Below are 25811 nucleotides of genomic sequence, written 5' to 3' on the forward strand. Positions count from 1 at the left end.
TATCAGGATTTCTGAGCTTCCGGCCCTAAAATCCCATTGACAACAGAAGTGGCGATCAAAACCCCGAGGGCCTCCACTGCGGCGACAACTCCCGCCTGCGCCAGCCCGCCGAAGCTCACTGCCGTCTCGATCTCCTTTTCCGCCGTCTGAATGCCGTTCTCGGCCGCCTCAATCCCCTTCTCAGCCGCCTCAATCCCCTTCTCAGCCGCCACGATGCCCTTGTCCACTACCTCGAAACCTTCCTTCACAATCTCTTCCGCCTCCTGCTCCGCCTTACGCAGCCCTTTCCTCAGGCCGAACAGCGGTATGTCCTGCGCTCTGGCCGGCACCTCCATCGCCTTCAACGCCGTCGTGGCGGTGAACAGTAGCAAGCAGTGTCTCCGCGTCGGGAGCGCCACGAGCGCATGTTTCCTAGCGTGCACTGTTTGGGGCGCAGGGAGAGCTTGTGGTACGACGAGTGAGGTTGTGGAGGCCATGGCGTTTCACTCCGACAACAAAAGTGATCCTCTGAATTCATATTTGGGATATGTGGTGTGGGTTAACCAGGACCATATTCATACAGTGAAAAGACGAAAACCCCAACCCACAGGTAACAGTTCAATTTGAATGGCGTCAGTCATATACCACCAGGTTTAATTCATAAGTTTTACACATGTTGGGCTGTTCTGCCAATGGACTGGATCTATTTCAGAGTTTGCTCCTAATCCTGCTTTATAAGAATTGGCAGTATCAGAGAGTAATAGGGCCATCTGGGCCACTATGCTCAATCTCCAAAAATACATATCTACATTCAAAAGTTTGTGGGGCAAAGAATTGGTATTATGAATTTGAAGATTGTAAGTTTGAATTTCTAATAGTAAATTCTTTACATTTGTTTGGGTGATTTCATATTGGAATAAAGAGCTTTTTTAAAATTTAAATTCTTTAGATGAGTGGTGGGTGCATCATCTGATGTGATGAAGAGTGACAAAACTTTCGTGATACGCCAGCCCCAACTAGTCTCATCTTGCCTAGCTACATCTACCTTCCTGCAATTGTTCTTCCCACCAGAGTCATCATAATCACATCATATGATGGATTAAAGGGCGCCCGGGATTTTAATTTCTTGCACAAAATTTCCAGTGATTTCTTTATAGCTAGCTAGTAAAAAATCTTGGATAACCATTCGTCAACACGAGGGTCATGCAGTTGGGTAGACGACTCATTAATTAATTCAGAGATATATAGAGAGAGTCCAAATGGAACAAACAAAATACAGAGCAAGTTAATCAGTCTAATTATGGGGTTGTGCGGGACGGGGGCTAACAAGAAAAGAAATCGTTATTTCCAAAGCCTAGCTAATGAAATTAAGAGAATGAGATTATGATGATGGTGATCGATGATGATGGAATTCAAAAACCCACATGAATAACATGAATGCCAAACACCCCAGGTTTATGTCTCGTGTTTAGATCTTCTGATGTGAACGGATTAAGGATGAAATTAAGACATGCATAACAATATGTATGTCATATAGAGCATGCATGTTATATAGTGAATATTAATTAATATTAATGTTTTATGTTTAATTCAACAATATATATATATATTGTGTTAGGAAAAAAATGAAAATGGGTGGAAATAATTAGTGAACTAGTAATTACTGAAATATTTGGTGAATTGAAGCTGAAGCAATCAATATTAATTGGCATGACCTCATGGCTTACTACTACTTCTGGAATCAGATTCTTTAACATTTATTGATATTATCAATTATGGAGTACGTATCATATTCTATTTTTTTAATTAATTAATTAATGATGAGTTTATTAATTATTTTGGGGACTGGTCGGGTAGCATATATATATATATATATATGTGTCTTCATCACATAATATAAGTATCAAAACTTGTTTATATTTAATTTAATTAGTGGGTGTCATAATATGTATATATTGGCATGAAAAATTATAATTCAGCTGTAGTTGATCTACTGCCGACACAATGTTAACTAATTGTAATCCTCCAATTAAGCAAGATAATGACACCATTAATTATTATGACATAAAAATCCAAACATAATTCACTTCCTCTACCCTAACTAACCCATATTTTGGAAATTATTTATTGTCAATTGGTACAACATTTATATATAACTCCACTGTAATAATAATAAGTTAATGATTGCTTTTCCATTTCTGTTTTCACAAAAACTGATTTCTTCAACATCAATTCAATGTGGCCCCATACATTACTGCACACCTTCTCTTCACATATTTCACGCTTTCATTAATTATTACCTACCTTCACCTGTAGTAAATATATATATATATTTTTTGTTATGTCGTAGCTAAAATTATGCACTATATAAATTATATATTAGAAATTGGGGTGTGCAAAGTGAGGTGAAGAGAGATTGAGCAACAAAGTTTACAAGTGTTTGGAAATGTAAAAATTAAATTAAAGAAAGCAGCAGTGGTTTTAGTTTTACCTAGTGCAGGGTGCCTTAATTAATTTTTCCTTAAAACTTTACACTTAATTACGGGGGTTTGTGCTGTTTTTGGATTATGTGGTTCTGATGTTTGTGCTCTTTCTTCCTCCCAACCCACTGTTTACCGTTAACCATTTATGGATTAATTAATTAATAGCCCTTCCTAATTACACATACTAGAGGTGGTTAATGATTAATTAAAAGAATGATTATGAGTAATTATAATTAGCAAGTGGGGAGCAAGTATTCACCCAATGAGACCATTCTTGATTCGTGTTCCTCATCTTACACCTTTTCTTTACCGACGTTAATGCATTTGCATGTTGCTTAATTAACTTTCCTATGCTCATCTCATCATTTCACCTCAACATTCTCTTTTAAGATTTGTTATAGTTACAATTACTCTCTTGTAAAAATTAGAAATATGCTCATCGAATTAACGAAATTGTTTAACAAATATTCTCTCGTACGTACCAGCCCGTTGCAGGGGGATATTTGTTAGACCTTCATTAATTTTAAGGAGAAATTTATAATTTTTTAAACAACGATAAGGAATTTATAATTATGACAAATCTAAAGGCGGCCAGTTGTAATTTAGCCTTTGATAGATGAAGATCACCGTCCTACATGTACATCTTATTTTGTTTATATTGGGTTTTCAAAACTCAAACTCTAAAGTCTACACATTGATATGTGAATAATGGTTCCTCTCAAAAGATATATGTTAATAATGGGTTGAGGTGTATGTCTCAACTCCACCTTTCAATGTGTGGGTCTTAGAATAAATAAATAAAACAAAATACTCATATCTCATTTCCGCGCCAAACATAAAATTAATAATATGCTGCAATGAATATAGTAGCTAGACACTCAAACTAGCACCAAACATATTATACAAATAATAATAATAATAAATAAATAAAAACAGAAAAGAAAAAAGAAAAGAAGTTAGGGGATTGTTGGAAAATTTACAAGTATGGGCATGCATGCATGCATGTAATTAAATTGTCCTCCTCCAGGTAATTACTCATAATTCCACTCACCAACAGACAAAGGGAAATCCCACCTTTTCCTACTGATTATTCCTTCACCTATATAGTAAATGTAATACTTTGATCTGTTCGCTCACATGCACCCACCCCTACTCCCTTCCAACCTCAAAACTCGCTTTTTGTCTCTCTTTAATCACAATATTCATACCTACTTCTCAATCACAAAAAGCTACTATGCCCCCCCAAAAAAAAATAGAAAAAGACGAGTGGTGTTGATTTATTTTTAATTTCACTAACTGGGTATGTTAATTTTGGGTTTGTACAAACATATATATAGAGTAGTGGAATTTGAGTAATGATTTTGAAATTTGAAAGGGAGGGGTATGGTAGTAAATGCAAAGCTAGTAACTAGTATGTCAGAATAATTAATAAAGCGTACAAAGGGTAGATATGTTGTCATTAATGGCTAGCCAATGAAGAGATGCATCATCTTCTTCCTTCACTATCTTTCACACAAACATATACTCACCACCATTTTTTTTAAATTCAAAATTCCACACATTTAATTCCCACCACTTCCCACCATCATCTTAATGTCCTTCATGGGCTATACGTGTCTCACCAATCACATTCTTAATAATTAATTATATACACGCATCGGATTATATACGGATTAGTAAAATAAATAAAGTATGGTTTATTAATTTATTTTAACCCTATTGTTTATTTGGTTGTTGAATTTTTTTTTAATTATCTTTGGACCCAAGAAATTATGACGACAAAATATTGATATATGACGTACTGAGTGAGCAAGGCGCGCATTGTGGCGATAGGATGGCATCAATGTTATTATAGTACTACAATCTCAAATTATTTTATCCTCATAATTCTTTAATTATGTTGCAATGAAGAAAGTAATCAGGCGTTAATGATGATGCAACATGCAGCCCTAACCTGCGGAAATTTTCGCAAATTTCAACGTCCCAGGTCAATTTAGTCAATGAAACATTAGTTTTTTTTTTTAAATAGTATTGCAATTGATTAAGTTAACAGTGGCACTAAGTTTTATCTCTTAATATAATTCTTTATTAATGTTATTCTTTTAAAATAATTTATAAATGAATAAATTGCAATTCTGTTGATTTCCGACAATTTTGTAAATTATAAAAAGAGGTGGTGAAACACTCACCTCAACCAGATGAAAGCATCTTGGCTGGTGGGGTCGCATTGTTAAATTTAGCATATGTAGCAACAGAAATAAGAGCATAATTATGAGTCAAAAACTCATCAAATAATTAAGTTTGACTCCAAATATAATTTTTCAAAATTTTTCCTTGGTAAAAGATAATAATTATAGCTCATGAGTTCTAAGTAGGAGCAATATGTCGAAAAATTTTAGATTTAATGCAATTTATCTCTTGTGTTAATAAAAAAATGTAAAAAAATATAAGGGTAAATTATATTTAATCCGAAAATTCTAACTTAAATTAAATTTGATTGAATTTGAATCAATTATATGATGAGTATAATACATTTAATGTGCAAATGGTATACAGTTGCGAAAAAATGATCAATTACATAACAAATATATTTCACTTGTTTTAAAATTGATTTAATTCGATCAAATTTGATTTGAATAAAAAAATTTCAATCGGACAATTAACCAGCTTTGCACACACAGTAGAATGAGATCAACGAGTACAAAAACCTCAAAAAGGAGGATGAAAATTGAGATATGATTGGTGAATTAGGTGAGGCATAAGGTATGATTGATGAAGATTGCATGCCCTCCCCGCTTCTCAATTTGGGGCCTAACAAAAAGCAAAAACACAGGAACACAGTTGGCAAGCAATGTAGTTGCTGTGGGGTGCTGTGCTTTGCTTTGCACATAAATAATAATCATCATCACCACAATCATACTTGTTTTTTATTCTTTACTATAAAGCAGAAATTCAAAGTCACACCACCTTTCTGAAACCCCAACCAACCCTTCTTTTTCCTTCCTTCTCGTTCCTCATCCCCCCACCCATTAACACTCTCTCTCAACAAAAAAGAGAGAAGGAAGATTCTGATCTGATTCAAGATTAAAAGTAAAGGAAGACAATCAATGCGATCTCAATAACCCATCATCGTCCGCCTTTGCCTTTATCGGTTTCTGCTCAAAGCCCCGTTTGTCCGTTCTGAGTTTCTTTCTTCCTCCATATTTTCCCACTCACTCAGTCTTCTCTGCCTACCTACTCCCTCTTCATACACCTCCTTTTGGACTTCTGCTTCATTTTCCACATACATAATCATTCCATAAGACTCAGAAATCAGAAAGTTAGGCTCATTTTTAGTCCCGTTTCATACACAAGTCAAATCCCTTTTTCAGCTTCATGAATCTCGCTTAGGGTAATCTCATTACTTTCTAGCTGAGGTTGAGGGTCTTTCGGGTGAAGAGAAAATGGCTGCAGAAAAACCCAGTTCCAAAGGGCAAGCATGGTTGAGCTCGAAACTCCCACCACTGAATCTCATTGTTCTAGTTTTGTCTTTCACCTGTTTGATGTTTTTCTGTATATTTGTTTCAGGTTTTGCACTACAGGGTTGCCAAGTGATGTTATAATCGAAGTTGATGATATGACTTTCCATCTCCACAAGGTCTGTTTCTTTTTCTCCCTAAAAAATCACCTCAAGATTCAGCTCACAGTCATCTGCTGTCGGTTCTTCTCTGTTCATTATTAATACTTCTTTTGTGCTGTTTCCTTCTGAATGAATTTTCATTTTCCAACAGTTCCCTCTGATGTCGAAAAGTAGAAAGCTTCACGAGCTGATAACAGAACAAGAGAAGAGCCTAGCGACAGGAAGAACCACTAGAATCCAAACACCCTCTGAATCCACCCAGGAACTTGACAATGACAGTGAAGAGAAACAAGAAATCCAAGAAGAACAAGAAAACGAAGAGGACGAGGAACAGTGTCACATCACTCTCCCAGATTTTCCGGGAGGCTCTGAATCCTTTGAGACCGCCGCGAAATTCTGTTACGGTGTAAAAATTGATCTCTCAGCCACCAACGTCGCCCCTCTTCGCTGCGCTGGTGAGTACTTGGAAATGACGGAAGAGTACTCGGAAGATAACCTCATTTCCAAGACCGAAAGGTTTATCTCACAGTCGGTCCTCAAAAATATCAAACACTCCATCAGAACTCTGACCTCCTGCGAAGGAATATTGCCCGTGGCGGAAAACTTGGGGATTGTGCAGAGATGCATCGAGGCCATTGCTAGCAAAGCCGCCGCCTCAGATCCGTCGCTGTTTGGCTGGCCGGTGAACGACGGAGCTGCCAACTACAAAGGTGGAAATGAAGCTAACCCACGGAGGAAATTCGGCAATGCGACGAGAGCAGGAGCTGCGACTGTGGATTCATGGTTAGATGAGCTCGGGTTAATGAGTTTGTCATTGTTCAGACGTTTAATTCACGCCATGAAAGCTTTGAATCTGAGCGGTGAAATTATCGAGAGCTGTCTGATTCACTACGCCAAGAAGTACATCCCCGGAATATCACGCGCAACTCGAAAGCCATCCTCATCTTCCACCAGTTTGCCCACAGAGAACGAGCAGAGAGAGCTCCTGGAAACGATTATTTCTAATCTCCCAAAAGAAAAGACCTTGCGATCAGCTCCAAATGCCACGCGACTTTTGTTTGGGTTGTTGCGAACGGCGTATATTTTGAATGCTTCTGAGGCCTGCAGGTTAACATTGGAGAAGAAAATCGGATCGCAATTGGAGCAGGCGACTTTAGACGATCTGCTCATTCCTAGCTATTCGTATTTGAATGAAACGTTATACGATGTGGATTGCGTGGAAAGAATTTTGGGGTATTTTCTTGAAGGAATGGAGGAGAGCTCTGCAACTGGAGTTGAAGGCGAAGATGAAAATATTAGCGTCAGATCAGCAGCGTTAATGCTGGTTGGGAAACTGATCGATGGTTACTTGTCGGAAATTGCTTCCGACGCTAATTTGAAGCCGGAAAAATTTTACGACCTCGCTGTTGCCCTACCGGATCACGCCAGACTCTTTGATGACGGCCTTTACCGTGCAGTTGATGTTTATCTTAAGGTAAGATCTGCCGAGATTCAAATCTTTATTGATTTAATTCAAAAAAAAAAAAATTGTTGATTAAAATATCCTGAAGATTGAATTTCAATTATGTGCATATTTGCACAGGCGCATCCGTGGATTTCCGAGGCGGACAGAGAGAAGATCTGCGGGGTTTTAGATTGCCAGAAGCTAACTTTAGAGGCATGCACTCACGCCGCACAGAACGAGCGGCTGCCGCTGAGGGCGGTGGTCCAGGTGCTGTTCTATGAGCAGCTACAGCTCCGCCATGCCATTGCCGGAACTCTTCTCGGCGCTGATGGGGGGACAGCAGGTGAGGCTGAAAGGCTGTCTAGTGAGGGCGCAGGAGAGGAGGACGAAGAGGAGAATGAGACAGGGAGGGCAGTGGCGGTGGTGGGACGTCCACAGGAGGGAAGCAGCACATGGAGAGCGGCGGTGAGGGAGAATGAGGTGCTGCGGCTGGACATGGATAGCATGAGGACGCGGGTGCACGAGCTAGAGAAGGAATGCACCACCATGAAGAAGGCCATAGAGAAAATAGACAAAATGGGAACACGGGGACACGCGGAGAAAGGTGGTTGGCGGGCCAAGTTTGGGTGCAAATTCAAGACCCAAGTGTGCGATTCACAGGAGCCGACGGTGGTGGACACACGGAAGACCCGCGGCCACCGCCGTACACAGTAGTATCCCAATAAATTTAAATTATTTTTTCATTTATGCCCCCTATTTTTCCCTTTGTTTTCTTTTTTTGGTGTGAATACAAGTAATTCACGAGGATGCTCTTATTTCTTTGTCTGAATACTGTCTTTGAAAATGGGTGTATTAATTAAGATAAACTGCAAAGAGACGCGAACAAGGCTAAAAAAGAGTGTTTATCATTATTATTATTATTTAATTAAGAATGAAGATGATGAATAATGTAATTCTAATGTTGGCAGGCATGGCAGGTAGTAGAAAAGAAAATATATATATATAGAGCAAGTGGTCACTGCTTTTGAGGTGTTTTTTCCAGTTCAAAAGGCAAGAACAGTAGATAGTGGGAGTGTACTGTACACGTCTGCTTAGATCTCTGTCTCTGTACTTAACAATTTGCATCCATGGTGACATGTTCTTTTCCGGTTGCAATAATTTCTTCTTTTTAATCCAAATGCCCACATTCTTGTCGTCTCAGGGTACATAATGCAGAAATGCTGCCACCATCAATTATACGTACGTTATTAAGATTGATTAAAATGAGTTAAACAAAAGTTAATTATATAATTATACGCAATAGAGTCCAATGCATTGCGCACATTACAAATCAGTTTTTGGTTTAATGTTCGGCTTAATTTTCACAATTACCAACTTAAACACAACATATTTTAGACTTGAGGAATGGAATTGAGGACTAAGGGTTGCTCACGAGGTTGTCCTGCTTCGTTTATTTGATTTCAGGTTCAATTTGTGAATCTTCCTTCCTGCACTTGCGGTTCGAGATCCGGGTAAACAACAGTCCAATCAATAGGTCTGGAAATAATATAAGTATGCAACAAATACAATCAATCAACTTATGTACTTGAAAAAGCAAGATTTTTAGTTTTGGTTTGTGAACTGCTGTTGTTAATGTGATGTGAAATAATATTCTACACCATATGAATCGGATAAATGGTTACTTCATTGGTGACGTTGAATGAAAGTGCGTAGATCAAACTCTAATTGGGTGCAAAAAAAGAATATAAATTAAACCCGACCTGAACAAAACAGGTCGCAGATCAAAGTATTCAAATATTTAAGCCTTTGTTAAACGACATTATAGTCATTTTACTCACTCTTAGCTGGTTCCCCCAAGTCAATTCAGATCTGTTTCGTGGCATGTAGAGATGGTCTCACAAGAACGAATTTTGGAGCATGCAGAGATGATATATAATTCGCAGTTTTCCCGCACTGACTCTTTCAAAAACACATGGCTAGGAAAGGTTGCTTAAAGGGTACAGTGCCAGCAGGAACGTATCGATTCATTCAAATTGTGCTATATAAAACACATGCACACCGACCGACGAAACATCTACAATGGATAGATGGTTGTGCCTTCTGATTTGAACTATTATCTTCGGAATTTGGAGTTTGGTTAATTGAAAAAAGAAAGGGAAATGAAATGACAAGCACAAACCATATTATTACTTAAAAGAAACAAATCTTTTGAATACTTTGATCATTAATAAGAAAATTAGGCGAGTTAATCTATAGCAGTAGTAGGGCAGGGTAACATACTTGGTTGCAGAACGATGGTGTCTTCCTTAAGATTTTATGGCAGTACAAGACATTAACCAACTTGACTTGTATGTAGGAAAACTTGCGTGATTGTGATAACTCCAGCTTCTGACTGAATTCCTACCTTGTAAGTAATTGGGATTTGAGAGCAGCCATGTTGGAGTTTTTGGTGACTCCCACCCGCATACATGAAGGAAGATCATTCTGATTTATCATCCAAGTGCACTATGTGTTGCTGACTCAGAGGCCACGTGGGTGCCACACCCATTCTCAACACCCACATTGGAAGCATTGTGCATCTTATAATCACTCCTAACCTTTTTTTATTTGAAAATTTACATTTATTTGATATTTGTTTCCATCTAATATATACATTCTTCTATTTGTCAAAATTAATTGAGTTTTGTAAATATTAGTGAAAAAATTGAATGAAAATTTATATTTATTTTTGACTAACTGATTACTGACTTATTTTCAATCAATCAAATCTATTCTAAACAAACTATCCTTATACATATTCACAAGATAATGGATGTGATGTGATATATGTTCACTTTTATAAGAGCATTTTGGTTATAAAAAAAATGTTTGAATTGCATTAAGTGAGGAATAAGTCAATTAGGGGTAAATAAAATTTTTCAACAAATTCAATGAGTTTTTGACTAATATAGAGATCTATTTATTAGAAAGAAACAAAAGTCAATTTTCAGACCACAAAAAATTATATGTAATTACACCTAATCTTAAAAAAAATAATGTAATTACTCGTTATATAATTGAAGAGTACCTCTTTGGTAACTTCAATTTTTTCGTCTGTCATTTTTTTTTAAATTTTATTTTTTCCTTCCTTCTTAACTTTCAAACTCCATTATTGTTTTTCTTCTTATTTCAATATTTTTTCATAATCTTTTTAGTTTATAAATATTTGTATTTTATTTAATTAATATGTATGCTTTTAAAATAATAATAATTTTTTTTAAATAAATTAATTTATGCACATATTGCACCACGTATACGAGGATTAATTATTAAATAAGTGACTACTTAAGAAAAAACATCTAATTTTAGTAAAACAAAGGAAAAGAACGAGGTGAAGGGAAGTACACGACTACACGTAGAGGGGTGGCATCTGTCTGAGCTCCACGTAGCATTCCCGCCGCAGTCAAACTAGGAAGCCGATGGATCCGTATAACCGCAGTGTTTTCCGATTACAAAACCCCCACCATAGTTAACACATTGCCCACTATCTGCTCGCTCACCCGTCCCCACTAATTTAATACCATCAACCCAACTACTAACTCGTTTCAGATTTTCCGACTCAAATCTCAATTACCCAAATCGAAGAAGAATCGAGAGAGCGAAAAATGGGGAGGATTGATTATTTGACCATGAAAACTGATGAAGAAACAGCGGCATTGCTGGATTCAGACTTCAATGAGCTCAAAGTTGCCGCCAAGGGACTCATCAACCACGCCACCACTTTGGGTGGCGTCGCTTTTGGTACTTCTTTCCTCAGATGGGTCGCCTCCGTTGCTGCCATGTCAGTTCTTCCTCTGCTCCTCCTTCTTACTGATCATCTCCTATTTTGCTTTTGCACATTTTATTTCTTTAATTCCTTCATGGGTTTGATTCTTGATTTTGATCTTAAAGTTCAGTTGCAAATGAATCCTCTACTATCATGATTGTCAGTGAGGTTAGAGTGGTTTCGAAACGGATATACCATATGAATTTCCAGGTTGGTAGCGATAAACTTATGGTGATTCTCACTAGCGTGAGGGCAGTTCTTTTGTAAGATGACAGAAAGTCTAAACATCTAATTCTGTGATAAAATCTTTGCTCTCCAGTCTTATGTTATTAAGAGATAGGGCAACACATACCCCTGCACACGCACGCAGATCTATGAAATAATTGACTCTCGCAATTAGTTCAAGGAAACAGTAACATTAGAAGGAATTCAAGATCATCTTATGGTTAAGTTATAGGGAGGAATTTCTACTCCTACTTATGCAAATGTCTAATAACAATCCTTAATTCATGCTGCTGCAGTAGTTGCATAATGCAATGAAATAAACATTGGAAAAGATCCTTATTCATATGGAATCTTCCGGCCAATGCTCGACAGCAACTCATTTAACTCCCGCCAGATCTGTCCAGGAAAAAGTTGAAAAAATTCATATCTTGATGGCAATTTTGTTAAGTTAAATGCTTCTATCCTCATTGTTTGATGATGGCTACCAAAAACTTGTTAAGCATGTTCATATCTTCATCTGTTCATTTACTAGATACTCATCAGTAACTTTTATTCTAACTGCAGCTACTTGTTGATCTTGGACCGGACAAACTGGAGAACGAACATGCTAACTGCACTTCTTATTCCTTATATATTCTTCAGTTTTCCCGCAGTGTTATTCAACTTTTTTAGGTGAAATCCCCTATCTGGATGCTCTTCTATCTCTCATTTCTTTAGCGACTTAGCAGCTACTTATGAGTTCTTGACATCATGGTGTAGGGGAGAAGTAGGCAAGTGGATTGCACTGATTGCAGTTGTACTGAGGCTTTTCTTACCTCGACATTTCCCAGGTAAAGTTCTGGTTTCTGTTCCATCAGTTGTACACTAAGCAGAGTCAATGACCATCCAATATATTGCTATCATCATTTATGCTGGTGCCAGGCAATGTCACATAACAAGCGCAATCACTTGCCTTATAATGATCATTGGCCTATATGTGAACCAATCAAATGACAGGTGTAAATTGCTAACTTTGTGATTGACCTTAATCTAGTTGAACTAGATGTGGATTAGAAATTGCAGTCTTGCTAGTTTCAGTTAGGGTCGTTTATGTTTATGGCGTCGTTTTGAGCTCTTCACCAGACATTCTCCTGGAAACTGCTTTTGTTGGTTACAGATTGGCTGGAGATGCCGGGATCTTTGATTCTTTTGCTGGTAGTTTCGCCTAGTTTCTTTGCACATACTCTAAGAGACCACTGGGTTGGAGTAGCAATATGTCTTGTCATCGGTTGCTATCTACTGCAAGAACACATCCGAGCATCTGGTGGATTCCGCAACTCCTTCACTCGAAGCCACGGCATCTCAAACACGGTCGGCATTATCCTCTTGCTGGTGTTCCCCATCTGGGCTTTGATAACCCGTGTCTTGTGATACCATATTCTACCATCAAAAAGTACCTGTTATTGAGTAATCACTTGATGAGAGCTGATAAACTTAAACTTGTCCCTCTATATTTTCTTGTTTATCTTGACAGAGAAAAGCTCAGGTTGGGGTCCCAAATAATTTGTTCTTGTGACCTGATATTTGGTTTGTTACCTTGAACTTCTATGTTTGGTGTGAAACGCGGGTTCTCACATATAATACAAACTGTTTTTCAATCAAATGCTAAATTTCTCGTACCGTATATTGTGTAGGATTAAATGGGCTAAGTTCCTAAACTATAGAATTAAAAGTATAATATTCTCTAGTGCGCGGATCAAAAGTGCAATTTTTCCAAAGAAAGATGTGACTAGTTGACGAAGTTGGGCCGCAAATAAGGCCGAAGGCATTTTAGCGAATAGGGGCGATTCCAGTGTGGAGGCGCTGCTGCTAATATCCTTAACCCAAAACCCTAAAATTCGAAATGACACAAGTACTGAAGATGAAGCAATTATATAAGTAGAAGTGGAGTAGCGCTGCCACTTACCTCAATTGCCCATTAGCATCTCCATCAATCATGATGGTTCATGCGTACCAATTGGGAATTTTCAGGTGCTTAAGATCCATTGTTTTCCGCTCTCCAATGCTCTGCCCAATCATTTTTCTCATAGTTTTTCAATAATTTTTCACCATCATTCCGTCAGCTTCGTCTTCTCATTTATCTATTTCATATTCCTGTTAGGTTTCTTGTTCTTCTTCTTCTTCTTTTTTTTGACTTTTTGTGGTTGATATTTTGTGTTTCTTGGTGATGAACAAATTACGATGACGAGTCCGATCGAAATCCATTCGTTATCGCATCGTGACGACAATCGAGGCATTTGTCTGAGAGGAACTCCATTTCACCCTCTCTTTTTCTCTCTTGATTTTTTCCAATAAAAATTCTGAAATTCGTTTTTTCCTGCTTTTTTTTCAATAAATGAACTGTTTGCTGCCAGAGGTGTCTCTTGTTAATGCTAGTTTTTTGGGGCACAATGGGATGTGAAGTTTTGTTGATTGAATTATGAACTTCCTGCTCATTTTGAACGCCCCTTCTTCACTGAGGTCTCCTGTTAAGCTTTCTCATTCAGCTTGCAGATTTCAGAATCCTCAGAGTGAATAAAGATTATTTTTCTAAAATCTCGTTGAGAAAGTCGCATTATTTCCAAATTAAAACGATTTCAAATCCATGAATCATTTCCCTCAATCTCAACTCACCCCCTCAAGTTCATGATCTTGAAACCTTATTCCGGTTCCAAATTCAATTTTTCTGATTAATATGAAGTAATTATGGCACAGACTGGTACAATTATTCAAATGCTTCTTGATTATTCAAATAATTAGTTGAAGTTGCTGCAGCTGCTTGCTTGTCTTGTACTCAACCATACGCATGCCCTAGTTCTATCTTGGTTTGTACTCAATTATAAGCATCATGCCCCATTATGCTTATTTAAATATTGAAAAGTTTCTTAAGTTTAAAGTCTTGTGGGCACGCTGAATTATTTTATTGTTCTGTTTCTTACAGTCGTTTTCTCATTCCAAAATGCAAGGAAAAGGAATTGTTTAAAAATTCTGAAAAAGAGGAAGGAAAAGGAAAATGTGGCAATGATGAGAAACTGAAAACTCTCCTTTATGGATTGAGCTTCTCTCTCAAATGATCATACATTTGAGAGGCAACGATGATTTGTTCTTCAAGCACTTTTGAGCCACTTCCAGTTTCTTTCTTAAACAACACTTGATGTTATTTCATTGATTACTAATGTATATTCTCTTCTTATCTTGCAAAGATTGTGTCCAATTGGGAATAGGCTGTGGAAGACTGCCATTGTTATATCAAGAAGGGGAAAGCCGAATAAATGAATTGTTATATCGTTATGATAGTTATAGATAGTGATATCTTGCACTTAGATTTTACTGTAATTAACTCATATGTGTGGAAGTCCGAGAAGCAGGCATGTAATTGTTACACTGAAGGTTTGGATGTCTAAGAAAAAGGTTACAGGCACTAAGGGATGAAATTCATTTGCTTTCGGGTGGGGTGTGATCTGAAGGTATCTGGTTATTGAGAATGCCCGCCTGGTGAAGGCCAAAATGGGAGCAATGAAAGAGGATATGGTTCAAGATTATTTTCGTGTGGACAGTAGACCAGTCCAAGTACGGGGAAAGAAGTTTATGACTAGCGACGATGTGCGTGGAGTTTGTTAATTTATCTTGTTAAGTTACTGAGTTTTCTTTATACAATTAATTTGTTGTAATTGTGCAACCTAGAGGCGTGCTTCTAAAATTTTCATTCACGTACCAATGGAACAGGGAGCGGCAATAAAAAGATTAAATTCATTATTCAACCTTCATTTCTGACTCATTCAGTTCTAGGTCCAATTTTCAACTTGCATCCTTTACGAAAGTAGAAAAGGTAAAGATTTCGGTGATTTCATGATTAAGAACGTATATCAGAAGCTTACAGCCAACTGGCCTATTGACTTTTGGTATTTTAGGCGAATGAAGTTATAGGTGACGATATTGTTTATAAATGAAACATGGTTGCTGCAATCAACAATGGCCTATTAGCTCAGTTGGTTAGAGCATCGTGCTAATAACGCGAAGGTCGCAGGTTCGAGACCTGCATGGGCCAATAAGTAAACTTTTTGTACAGCACTTTTGGCTGGCATATTCAAAAGGACAAGAAACTCATACACTAAGCCTATGCTGGTTCCAAAGGACAAGAAAGATAGCGTTTTCATTCATACATTACCCATTAGTAAATAACTTGGTAACATTATTGTTTGAAATAAAATCAAATTTTATCCTGTTCAAAAAAATTAAACCAAATTTTATACTATATGTTCAGTCGTGGCAGAAGTTAGCAGACATTAAAACGCAAAGCAGCTCTGTAATTTTGAATTAGAGGTTGAATTAGCACTAATGAGCGCTGCATAGTTTTCATGACTGTTAACATGCACACTATTGCAATTGCTATATGGTAAGAGTGATGAAGGTTGTAAAAGTCCAACTTTTTTTTTCAGCCTTTCCACACAGATACGGCGGAAGAAAGACGCCAAGATTTAGGCAGATGTGGACTCCAGACCACATATTCAATGCTTATAATTAGTCCATATTTACTCAGATTTGCTTCCAATCCAATTTCTATGGATTTTTCCCCCTCATTACATAATCTTTTCAGTATTTCAGAAACGTGGCTGTCAATCATCATACACTGCTTCATTGAACAAGTGAAATCTTTATCCTGAATACCAAGATTGCCACGTGGCAAGCCACAAAACCAGTTATACCTGCTGAGACCAACCAATGAAACAACACCCTTATCCTTTCTCTTATCTTACTCGCACCAAATCCACCAACATTATTTCCTCCCCCACACAAACCACTTCCTACTCCTCTTCTATCCTCTGTAATAAGGAGAAGAAAGAGAGAAGGGCAGGGCATTTAGTAATCAAGAACCACCAAAAACAAAAAAAATGGCAACCTCACTGCAGGCAGCTGCCACCCTCATGCAGCCAACCAAGGTTGGTGTCTCAGCCAGGAGCAGCCTGCAGCTCAGATCAGTTCAAAGCGTTGGCAAGTCCTTCGGCGTTGAGCCCGCCAGTGCGAGGCTGTCATGCTCTCTTCAGGCTGATCTCAAGGACTTGGCCCAGAAATGCACTGATGCTGCCAAGATTGCTGGCTTTGCTCTTGCCACCTCTGCACTAGTCGTCTCGGTATGATACCTTGTTCAGCTTTTGAAATTCCTTGCATATTTCTAGTTTGAAATGATCCGGTGGTTTAGTAATTACGTTATAACGCAAGAATGCCAGGAATGCTTGTAGTCCAGTAGCTTAGGACTTAGGGTACAAATCTAGTTAGTATCAAATTGATCAGTCAGTCTTTATCTGTACATTTATGGCTGAATAGTACGTTCAGTGCATTATTTGATTATCTTACAACAAATTTTAACTGGAATAGACAAAGAAATTCTAACATTAAGAGAGTATCTGCTTTTGTGTTCCAGTATGAACCCTGAAATTAAAGAGAGAACCTGATACTCAACATGGTTGCACAAGTGGCTGCAGGGGGTTTTAATTTTCTGTCCCAATTTATAACTCAACTATTATAAATCCAAGCAAGGGTTTAGAGCTCGTATGTATAGACATAGTTACCGTAAAATAGAGATATCTAATCAGACTCATTTGTTTTACAGGGAGCCAATGCTGAAGGAGTTCCAAAACGGCTAACCTACGATGAAATTCAGAGCAAGACCTACTTAGAAGTGAAAGGAACTGGAACAGCAAACCAGTGCCCAACCATTGAGGGTGGTGTTGACAGCTTTGCTTTCAAGCCAGGCAAATACAATGCCAAGAAGTTCTGCCTGGAGCCCACATCATTCACTGTCAAAGCAGAGGGAGTAAACAAGAATGCACCACCTGAGTTCCAAAAGACTAAGCTCATGACCCGTTTAACCTACACACTTGATGAGATTGAGGGGCCGTTTGAGGTATCTCAGGATGGCACAGTAAAGTTCGAGGAGAAGGATGGTATTGACTATGCTGCTGTTACAGTACAGCTTCCTGGTGGTGAGCGAGTGCCGTTCCTCTTTACCATCAAGCAGCTTGTCGCTTCTGGCAAACCCGATAACTTTGGAGGAGAATTCCTCGTGCCATCATACAGAGGATCATCCTTCCTTGACCCAAAGGGAAGGGGTGGATCAACTGGTTATGACAATGCAGTTGCCTTGCCTGCTGGAGGAAGAGGAGACGAGGAGGAGCTTGAGAAGGAGAACAACAAAAATGTTGCATCTTCAACAGGAAAGATCACACTGAGTGTTACTCAGAGCAAGCCTGAGACTGGTGAGGTGATTGGAGTGTTTGAGAGCATTCAGCCATCTGATACTGATTTGGGATCAAAGGCTCCCAAAGATGTGAAAATCCAAGGCGTTTGGTATGCCCAGCTTGACTGATAGAGTGTATTTAGCATCACTGTACTGATTCTTGAGTTTTGCTGTAATTGAAAGGGTTCATCAAACTCCAAAGTTACCTTGTTGGAGAAGCACCGGGATCAGTTTCATGCTTGTATATTACTGTGGTTGTTTAATATATGTGCTTGAACTGATAATCAATTAAAGCAACTGGGAAAATGTTGTGTGCGCAATCGTTTGGGAAAGGAGCTCCAAAAGATTATTTCTCTTTGAAGAAAGCGCATAGCATTTTGTTGTTATTCACTGGACTGGGTCTTCAAAAATCCCGACAATTTGCTCATATCAATGAAATGCACTTGCAGGCTTCACCAAAAATCTCCACAGGAACATGTTCCGTGTGTAAAATGGTGAAACCTTAAAGAATCTCTAACAATGATTTGCATTCCTACAAAATTTGATATGAACTTGATGGTATTATGACAATCACCACATATCCTCAAGTTCTTAAAGACCCGAATGGATGATTCACCTTTCAAATTGAGTATCCCGAAAGCAACAGCCAACTTCTCACTATGATTGCACAAACTATCCTCCTGCTCCTCACCATCCAAGTCTTGCAGCACAAATTCTGTATCTGGGTAGCATCCAGCTAATTTCATTTTTCTGCGTATTTCATCCAAAAATTTATAAATGTCATTGCTCTGATGATTATTTTTATCACCAACAACAAATGTATGCACTCTATTCTTCACCCAAACCCAACTGCAACCAGGAAGTTTTCTAATTCCTCTGTCTCTCATCAGTTTTCTAGTATCTGAGGCTTCTCCCCACAGTTTGGCAGTAACAAGGATGTTAAAAAGTAGAACATAATTTCCGGGGTTGTCTGGTTCAATCTCAAGTAGACGGTTTGCAGCAATTCGTCCTAGATCTACATTCTTATATATCCGACATGCTCCAAGCAAAGCTCCCCATGCAGCTGCACTTGGTTCTACGGGCATTTTTTGGATGAAGTTATATGCCTCTTCTAAGCGACCACCACGGCTAAGAACGTCAACCATGCAAGAGTAGTGCTCTGGATCTGGTTCAACTTTATGATCCTTACTCATTGAATGAAAAATTGAGAGCCCCTTATCTACCATCTGCGAGTGGCTGCAACCTGACAGGACGGCAGTAAAAGTAACAGAGTTTGGTTTCACCCCTGAGGCCACCATTTCATTGAATAGCAATAAAGCCTCCTCTCCTCTTCCATGCATTGAGTTAGCAATGATTATTGTGTTCCATGCAACAGTGTCTTTCAATGACATCATATTAAAAACTCGGTTGGACATTTTTAAGTCACCACTCTTGGCATATATTAACACTAGAGCAGTACTGGCTGCCACATCCTTCATAAAACTATGTCTGAATATATATGCATGAATGCCCTTTCCTTCCCTCCAACATTCTAAAAAAGTACAAGCAGTTAATACACTTGTAATCGTGATTTGATTAGGTCTGCCTCCTACCTGCTGCAATTGTCTAAATAACTCCATTGCTTCTTGTGCTTTTCCATTATCAACACACCCAGAAATGACAGAGTTCCAGGAAACAATATCCAACTTAACCCCTTGATTTCTCATTTCTTGAAATTTATTAAGCGCCTTCCAGCATTCACCATTCGAAAAATATGCTGATATGATCACATTCCATGACACAACATCAGGCTGTGGCATGCTATAAAACACTAATTCTGCATGCTTTATGCTCGAGCAATTAGAATACATATCCACCAGAGCACTATTCACAAAAACATTCTCACCCATCCTATTCTTAATACCATAACCATGAATCTCTCTACCCAGATTTAAACACTTCAAAGCCGAGCAAGCAGGGAGCACAGACGACAATGTCACTGGATTAGGCCTAATTCTACTCAATCCCATCTCACGAAAAACCCGAAGAGCCTCATCCGGAAGCCCACAGTTAACATAACAAGAACAAAAGGACGTCCAAGTAATCACATCCCTTATCCTCAAATCCGCAAAAACCCTTTCTGCACCCTCAATGTACTTACATTTCCCATACATGTCAATCAGAGCATTCCCTAGAAGCAAATCCGAGCTAAACCTGTACCTCAAGACATCAGAATGAATTTCTTTGGCCTTTGCCAAGTCCCTTGAAGTTGCACAAGCCTTGGTTACTGCTAAAAGAGCGAGCTTATCAGGACATATCTTTCCGCTGTTTTTTATATTAGTGTAAAGTTCGATTGCTTCTTTACACCAACCATTCTTGGTATAAGCTGAAATCAAGACTGTCCATGACCGCACATCTGGTTGAGATATTCCATCGAACAATTGGCGAGCGCGTGCTAAATTTCCTGAATTCAAATACTTTCGAATGAGGTTGATATTCACATGAGGTGGGAGATTACCGGGCACCTTGGAAAGCATCTGATTATCAACATTAAACTCCAAAAACACTTGTACAAAAGATCAGAACCCTTTATCATCATCGACCAGAATAAGAAGGAAAGAAGACACCCAAATTTACTTTTCCGTGACAGTTTAACAGTACAGACATCACAAGAAAAGATGTAATGGTATGGCGGCCCCAGGATAGGAAACAGCTTTGGGCACTTGCGATTTCTGTGGTGGATATGGAAAACACATTCATCCAAAAAGACTGCGTGTCCGCTATTTGTTCTTCATAAACTTAAATTTAAAACAAAAATATACATTTTAATTATTTTATATTAAAACATTTAATGTTTACTATTCAACAAAAATATGATTTAACTCTATATGTAATAAAACAGAAATATAGATACTGCTAAGTAAGCGTCATATTTGCATACCCTCTTTGGAATTCTATTTTTAGTTAAAGTGTAAGATTTATTTGTTTTTATATAAAATATTTAAAATTCATTTTTTATACTAAATATACTTTTTATATTTCATGATTATTTTAGTTTTAATTTTGAATTATTCATTTTATTTTAAACTTTGAAATATTTATACTTTCTATTTATTTATTTTTACCACAAAATCCTGCTTACTTTGGTAGTCAATCTACTTTTTTTATTTTTATACTTATTAATTACTATAATTTTAATTTATTTATTACTTTTTAAACGATACAATTCTTCCATGCTTTGGCACAGGATACTAACTACAGACAAAAGGAAAAAAATTAAAATTTAAAATTTCCAAATAAATTCAAAAAAATTATATTATTAGAGAATTTCAAATTAATTCATAAAGCATAATAAAATTTTGAAACCAATAGATAATACTTATACATCTTTTCTTAGGTATTTTGTAGCATGGAATATTAATGCGTATACGGAATAAATAATACTAATAAGTAGTACCATGGAATAACTTTTATGTCATAAAAGTCGTATTCTTTTCTACTTGCACCATTTACCCCTTTTATTATTATTAATAAAATCATTGCAAAAAGTATCTCAAAAACTTTGGGGCCGTTTCTTCTTTCCTTTTAAGTATTGAAATATTATAATCGAGAACTTCTCTTTGTGGTTTTTATAATTTTTCGACCTTATAAATCACGTTACAATTAAGATTCCAAACATACATAAACATATTAATTTTTTTTTTATTTGGATTAAACCTCGATAAACTTGCTAAATTCAGACACACATCATACCGACACAACTATAAAACTTATGGAATCATATGGCAATTTAAAAATGTTGTGTATGAATATAAGTTCAATTTACGAAGCTTTGATAAATTTATGGGCACAACCTAAAAGGCATAAATATGGGATTGTGAGGTGAGGTAAGGTGGGGGGCCATCACTAGGAATTAAATGTCAATATTATTGAAAGGAATCTGAGAATAGTAAGACGGCATAAGAACATGTACATATATATATATATATTTGAAAATTATTGTTTTTATATAATAGGGAATATAGCCTGCCAAATCAAAAAGCTATGGTGGAGATCAAATGTGTGCTCCCATGTAATTCCCACCGCTCATCTCACGACATTTCCATTTATTCTATTTTTATTTTTATCATTATCACGATGATGCTTTATTCGATTTTTCCAATTTGGACGATCAATAATATTTTTGTATTATTTAACTATCGCATAATTAACAGTTATTAATTAATTTGTAGAAATTTAAAATTCAAGGGAGAAGAAAACATCTCCATTCTCAAAATAGTACGGTGAAAGATTAATAATCATTCATCATCAAGGAAATACAATGAGAAACTTGTATAAATTCAACAAGAAGGAATCTAATTAACTGATTGCTAACAAACCAAATTTATGAAATAATCAAAAATCCTAACAAATTATAAAAAATGACAAAATAGCTAAACTGTACAGAAAAAGATAAAAACAGATCATCAGGTCGCAAGTTATGATCTGGTGAGACGGCGATGACTTGGTGAGATGGCGATGACCTGGTGAGATGACAATGCGACCTAGTGAGATAGCGACGCGACCTCGAGGTCTTGTACAATCTTCACACAATTGATTAATATTGAGTGTGATGTTTTAATTCATATCAAGTAAACGACAGGTTAAAGTAGAGTATAAATTTTAAAATTTCTCTGTTTTTTTAATTAAATATTTTTTTAAGATAATTTATGATTTTGATTCGGGCCGCTGATACAAAAACTTCAAGAATTGAGACCTTAATTTGGCACAATATGTTTGTTTCAATATTTATTATTTAAGTTGCAAATTGACATTATTTGTATTGCACCTAGACCACGAGGCACTTACTCCAAAGATAGAATTTATTCAAATAATAAGCTGTTTTCCCATAGGATTTTACTTATTTTCTATTAGTTCAGAGGATATATACTTTATTTATTATTTTAGTAACCATTCACCAAACTTTTAACTAAATTTGATTGAAGACTTAAATTGGTTGGTGGTAAGCTGTTTAATATGTCAATATTAGAATATACGAGAATATATAGGACCCGGGACATGAACAAGATCTATACCATATATTATATGATTAAAAACAAAATGTGACAAGCCTGATTGAAATTATTATTGATGTGGTCTACATCAAGTGCACCAATTGATAATATTATGCAAGTCATAATACTACAATGATCTCGAAATAACATTCAAATGTTTATCTTCTACGCTTGGTGATGATATTAGTTTCCACACAACAAGCATTTCCTAGTTTAATAATTCAATTCATGATTGTAATAATTGACAATGTCATTTAAAATGACTATTAAACTATTCAAGATTTATATATCGCAAAGTTTAGAGTTCTTAAATGTTAAATAATTTGATACATGATTAAACTGCGGATACACTTAATAATTTTCAGATACAGTTTTCAAGGTTACAAATCAATTTCGTCAACTTTTCTTGCCTGCGTTGTCCCATTGACAAGAGTATTTGTTCACTTTAAAGATTTGATGCAGTTATGAGCGCAATCAGTTAAGATGACACTCGATCCTCTGAATTTTCAAGGGGATGCCGGAGGCGCACTGAACACAACATGATGTGCGGTGCTCTTTGGATTGATAATGACTATTATTAATTTAAAATTTATGGTACTTTATACATTATTTAATAAATTTAAAATTCTTAGCTTCAGATAATTTAATTCCACCATGGATGGAAGAGATAAATAAGTTGAGGGAATGTATAAACAAATTGGAAAATTAAAGTGGAAAAGCGAAAATCAAATGGACATTATTCAATATTATTATTATTATTTAGAAGAAAAGGAAAGGGACAGGGAAAAGTCTTCTTTCCCACCAACTGATTTCCTGCGTAACCAATCTCCACCGTTTCCTCTTCCTTTCCACAAACTATAACTTTCCATTCCACTGCACAGCCCCGACCCCGAGTAAGAAACCAAATTCCCTTCAAATCCCGGAAGAAAATTTACTCCGGTTTTCCTTTACTTTCTCTGTTTGTTCGCCCTTTTCATCTTTGGATGAGAAACGTGGCATGGGCTGGGGAGAGAATTAAATGGCTATGAAGAAGCTGTGTGATCACCACGATAGATATACAAGAATTGCATCTGCAGAAGAAATTGACGGAAGGAGAGAGCCTTATGTGCGGATGATATGGAAGAATTGCCAGGAGCGCTTGGGACGAGTGGAAGCTTGGCTTTGAGATTGGGACAGGCTATATTTGCTGTTGGTTCGTTGCTTTTCATGTGTTTGGATGTTGAATTCTACAGTTACACTGCCTTCTGGTAATTCAGAATTCTGTTTCTTCTTGATTATTTGTAGTGATCATGTGTGAATTGATTCTCTGTTTATGAATATGGTGATTTCCTCTGTTATGAATTGGAAGTTTGTTTTACAATCTCTTGCTGATACGTACGCGTTCATATTATATGAGTTGAAGTGATGACTGGAAAGATCACAGGATTTGTGGGATGAGAATAGTGAGGGAGGCTGCGAACTTATAATTTACAAGAAACTTTTTATTCTAATTTCTGGTTTTTGTCGGTATGGATATAACTGGTGGACAGCTATCATTTTATTATTGTTTTTTAAGGGGTATTCTTAAGAAATCAGAAATAGTTGGGAATGAAAGGAGTCGGACAAAATTTGAGAATTTTAGGACTTTGAAGGGGCAGTGAGGTGGTGCGCATGTGCCTCAGTGTCTATGCAATTTATTGAGGGGAACATGGCTTTAAGTTTCTGCAGTCACTTTTCAGTGCTCTCAGAAATGACTGTTGCTTGAATCAGTTTCCATATTTTTGGAAAAAGGGTGCAAGAACAGGACCATTTTACATCAATCTTTGTCCTTATATCTGTGGTCATGTACATAAGCAAGAAAGAATTCATCTTGATGCGCGCGCGCACACAAACACACACAATCAGTGAGTTGATCTGTCTGTAATTCTACTTAACTGAAACTTTAGCATCATTAGGCATTCGGTTCTCATTCATAAATGAACTGCCATCAACATGATTAAATATTAGTTACTGTTTGCTGCAGTCATTTGTAGTTAATGTAGATGCCTGAGTTGTTGATTGAATTGTTATCTTAGGAACATTTGTTTTCCATTATACTGTTGTTTTTCTTGCAAGAAATCAACTGCAAAATGTAGGTGTTCTGTTCTGTAATTATTTGGGCCGAACCTTTCTACTTGCAGCTTCTTGGTAACAATTATGGGATTGGTAATCCCATGGAGCTTAACTCTGGCTGTGGTGGATGTGTTCTCGGTTTTCATTAGACGTCCATCTCGTCAACGTGGAATACTTTCAATTGTCGTCCTCGGAGACTGGGTAAAGACATCTACACACATTTTATCTTTGCCCTACATATATATTTGCCATTCGTCGCATCACTTATAGTTACAGAACAATAACAAATTAACAGTTGGTGTATTCTTTGATAGGTCCTCTCGTTTCTGTCGCTAGCTGCATCTTGCTCAACGGCTAGCGTGAGCAGTCTTTTGCTTGCTTCTGAAGGCTTCTGCATCGGAAAGTTATGCACCAGATACCAACTCTCTGCTGCTATGGCCTTCTTGTCGTGGTTTCTGTCCTTATCCTCCTCCCTCTTCAATCTGTGGCTCCTTCCTTCTGTGTAGTCCATCTATGTACAAATCCTGCGATTATGCATATGTAGAAATTAAATGGGAAATCCCAATAAGATTTTGCTGCTTAGACAATACAATTGTAGTATTGTTCGTTGTAGTCTTGCAAGTGTACATATATAAGGAGTTGATTCCACTCAAATTTGTATGTAATAAGCGAGGCCATGATGGTCATCATACTTGGCAAAAGAAATATGTCGGAATCACAGTGATTCAGTTCATCAGGAAGATTGATCCTTATGTTGTGGGGGCAGTCGGCCCATTTGGACATGTGCTGGGCCCAAGGGTTCGTATTGGCAAGTGGCAACTGGCGAGCTTCGAAACGAATAGGTTGTGTAGGAATTGGGCCTGGATCAAATCCCAG

At 37.2% G+C, this 25811-nt stretch overlaps 6 protein-coding genes, 1 long non-coding RNA gene and 1 other non-coding gene across 8 annotated transcripts in view; 6 read left to right on the forward strand and 2 right to left on the reverse strand.

The window, feature by feature from the left end:
* The window catches only part of LOC105177709, a gene marked incomplete in the record, with an annotated part of 801 nt that extends 188 nt beyond the window's left edge, over window positions 1–613 (reverse strand). The window contains 1 exon segment of the mRNA XM_011100947.2: window positions 1–613. Coding sequence (XP_011099249.1) covers window positions 3–476 — 474 coding nt within the window.
* LOC105177710 (BTB/POZ domain-containing protein At5g66560) lies at window positions 5217–8402 on the forward strand. Its single transcript, XM_011100948.2, has 4 exons — window positions 5217–5943; window positions 6030–6099; window positions 6233–7555; window positions 7664–8402. Exons 1-4 carry the CDS (start codon window positions 5906–5908, stop codon window positions 8237–8239), a joined length of 2007 nt encoding a protein of 668 aa, XP_011099250.1. The 5' UTR covers window positions 5217–5905; the 3' UTR covers window positions 8240–8402.
* Window positions 10889–13197, forward strand: LOC105177712 (cold-regulated 413 plasma membrane protein 2). Its single transcript, XM_011100949.2, has 4 exons — window positions 10889–11345; window positions 12120–12227; window positions 12315–12385; window positions 12712–13197. Exons 1-4 carry the CDS (start codon window positions 11170–11172, stop codon window positions 12963–12965), a joined length of 609 nt encoding a protein of 202 aa, XP_011099251.1. The 5' UTR covers window positions 10889–11169; the 3' UTR covers window positions 12966–13197.
* Window positions 13314–15334, forward strand: LOC110013154. The gene is made up of 2 exons (XR_002288312.1): window positions 13314–13565; window positions 14515–15334. It is a non-coding gene; the product is annotated as an uncharacterized LOC110013154 (long non-coding RNA).
* Window positions 15548–15621, forward strand: TRNAI-AAU. The gene has a single exon. It is a non-coding gene; the product is annotated as a tRNA-Ile (tRNA).
* Window positions 16343–18076, forward strand: LOC105177713 (oxygen-evolving enhancer protein 1, chloroplastic). Its single transcript, XM_011100950.2, has 2 exons — window positions 16343–16705; window positions 17185–18076. Exons 1-2 carry the CDS (start codon window positions 16466–16468, stop codon window positions 17938–17940), a joined length of 996 nt encoding a protein of 331 aa, XP_011099252.1. The 5' UTR covers window positions 16343–16465; the 3' UTR covers window positions 17941–18076.
* LOC105177714 (pentatricopeptide repeat-containing protein At1g20230) lies at window positions 17932–20589 on the reverse strand. Its single transcript, XM_011100951.2, has one exon. The coding sequence runs from the start codon at window positions 20325–20327 to the stop codon at window positions 18264–18266; it is 2064 nt and encodes a 687-aa protein (XP_011099253.1). The 5' UTR covers window positions 20328–20589; the 3' UTR covers window positions 17932–18263.
* On the forward strand, window positions 23644–25636 carry LOC105177715 (CASP-like protein 5C1). Its single transcript, XM_011100953.2, has 3 exons — window positions 23644–24091; window positions 25004–25136; window positions 25250–25636. The coding sequence occupies exons 1-3, from the start codon at window positions 23961–23963 to the stop codon at window positions 25439–25441; spliced, it is 456 nt and encodes a 151-aa protein (XP_011099255.1). The 5' UTR covers window positions 23644–23960; the 3' UTR covers window positions 25442–25636.

This window comes from Sesamum indicum, linkage group LG15 (assembly GCF_000512975.1).
Source record: "Sesamum indicum cultivar Zhongzhi No. 13 linkage group LG15, S_indicum_v1.0, whole genome shotgun sequence".
NCBI classification, from domain to species: Eukaryota; Viridiplantae; Streptophyta; class Magnoliopsida; order Lamiales; family Pedaliaceae; genus Sesamum; species Sesamum indicum.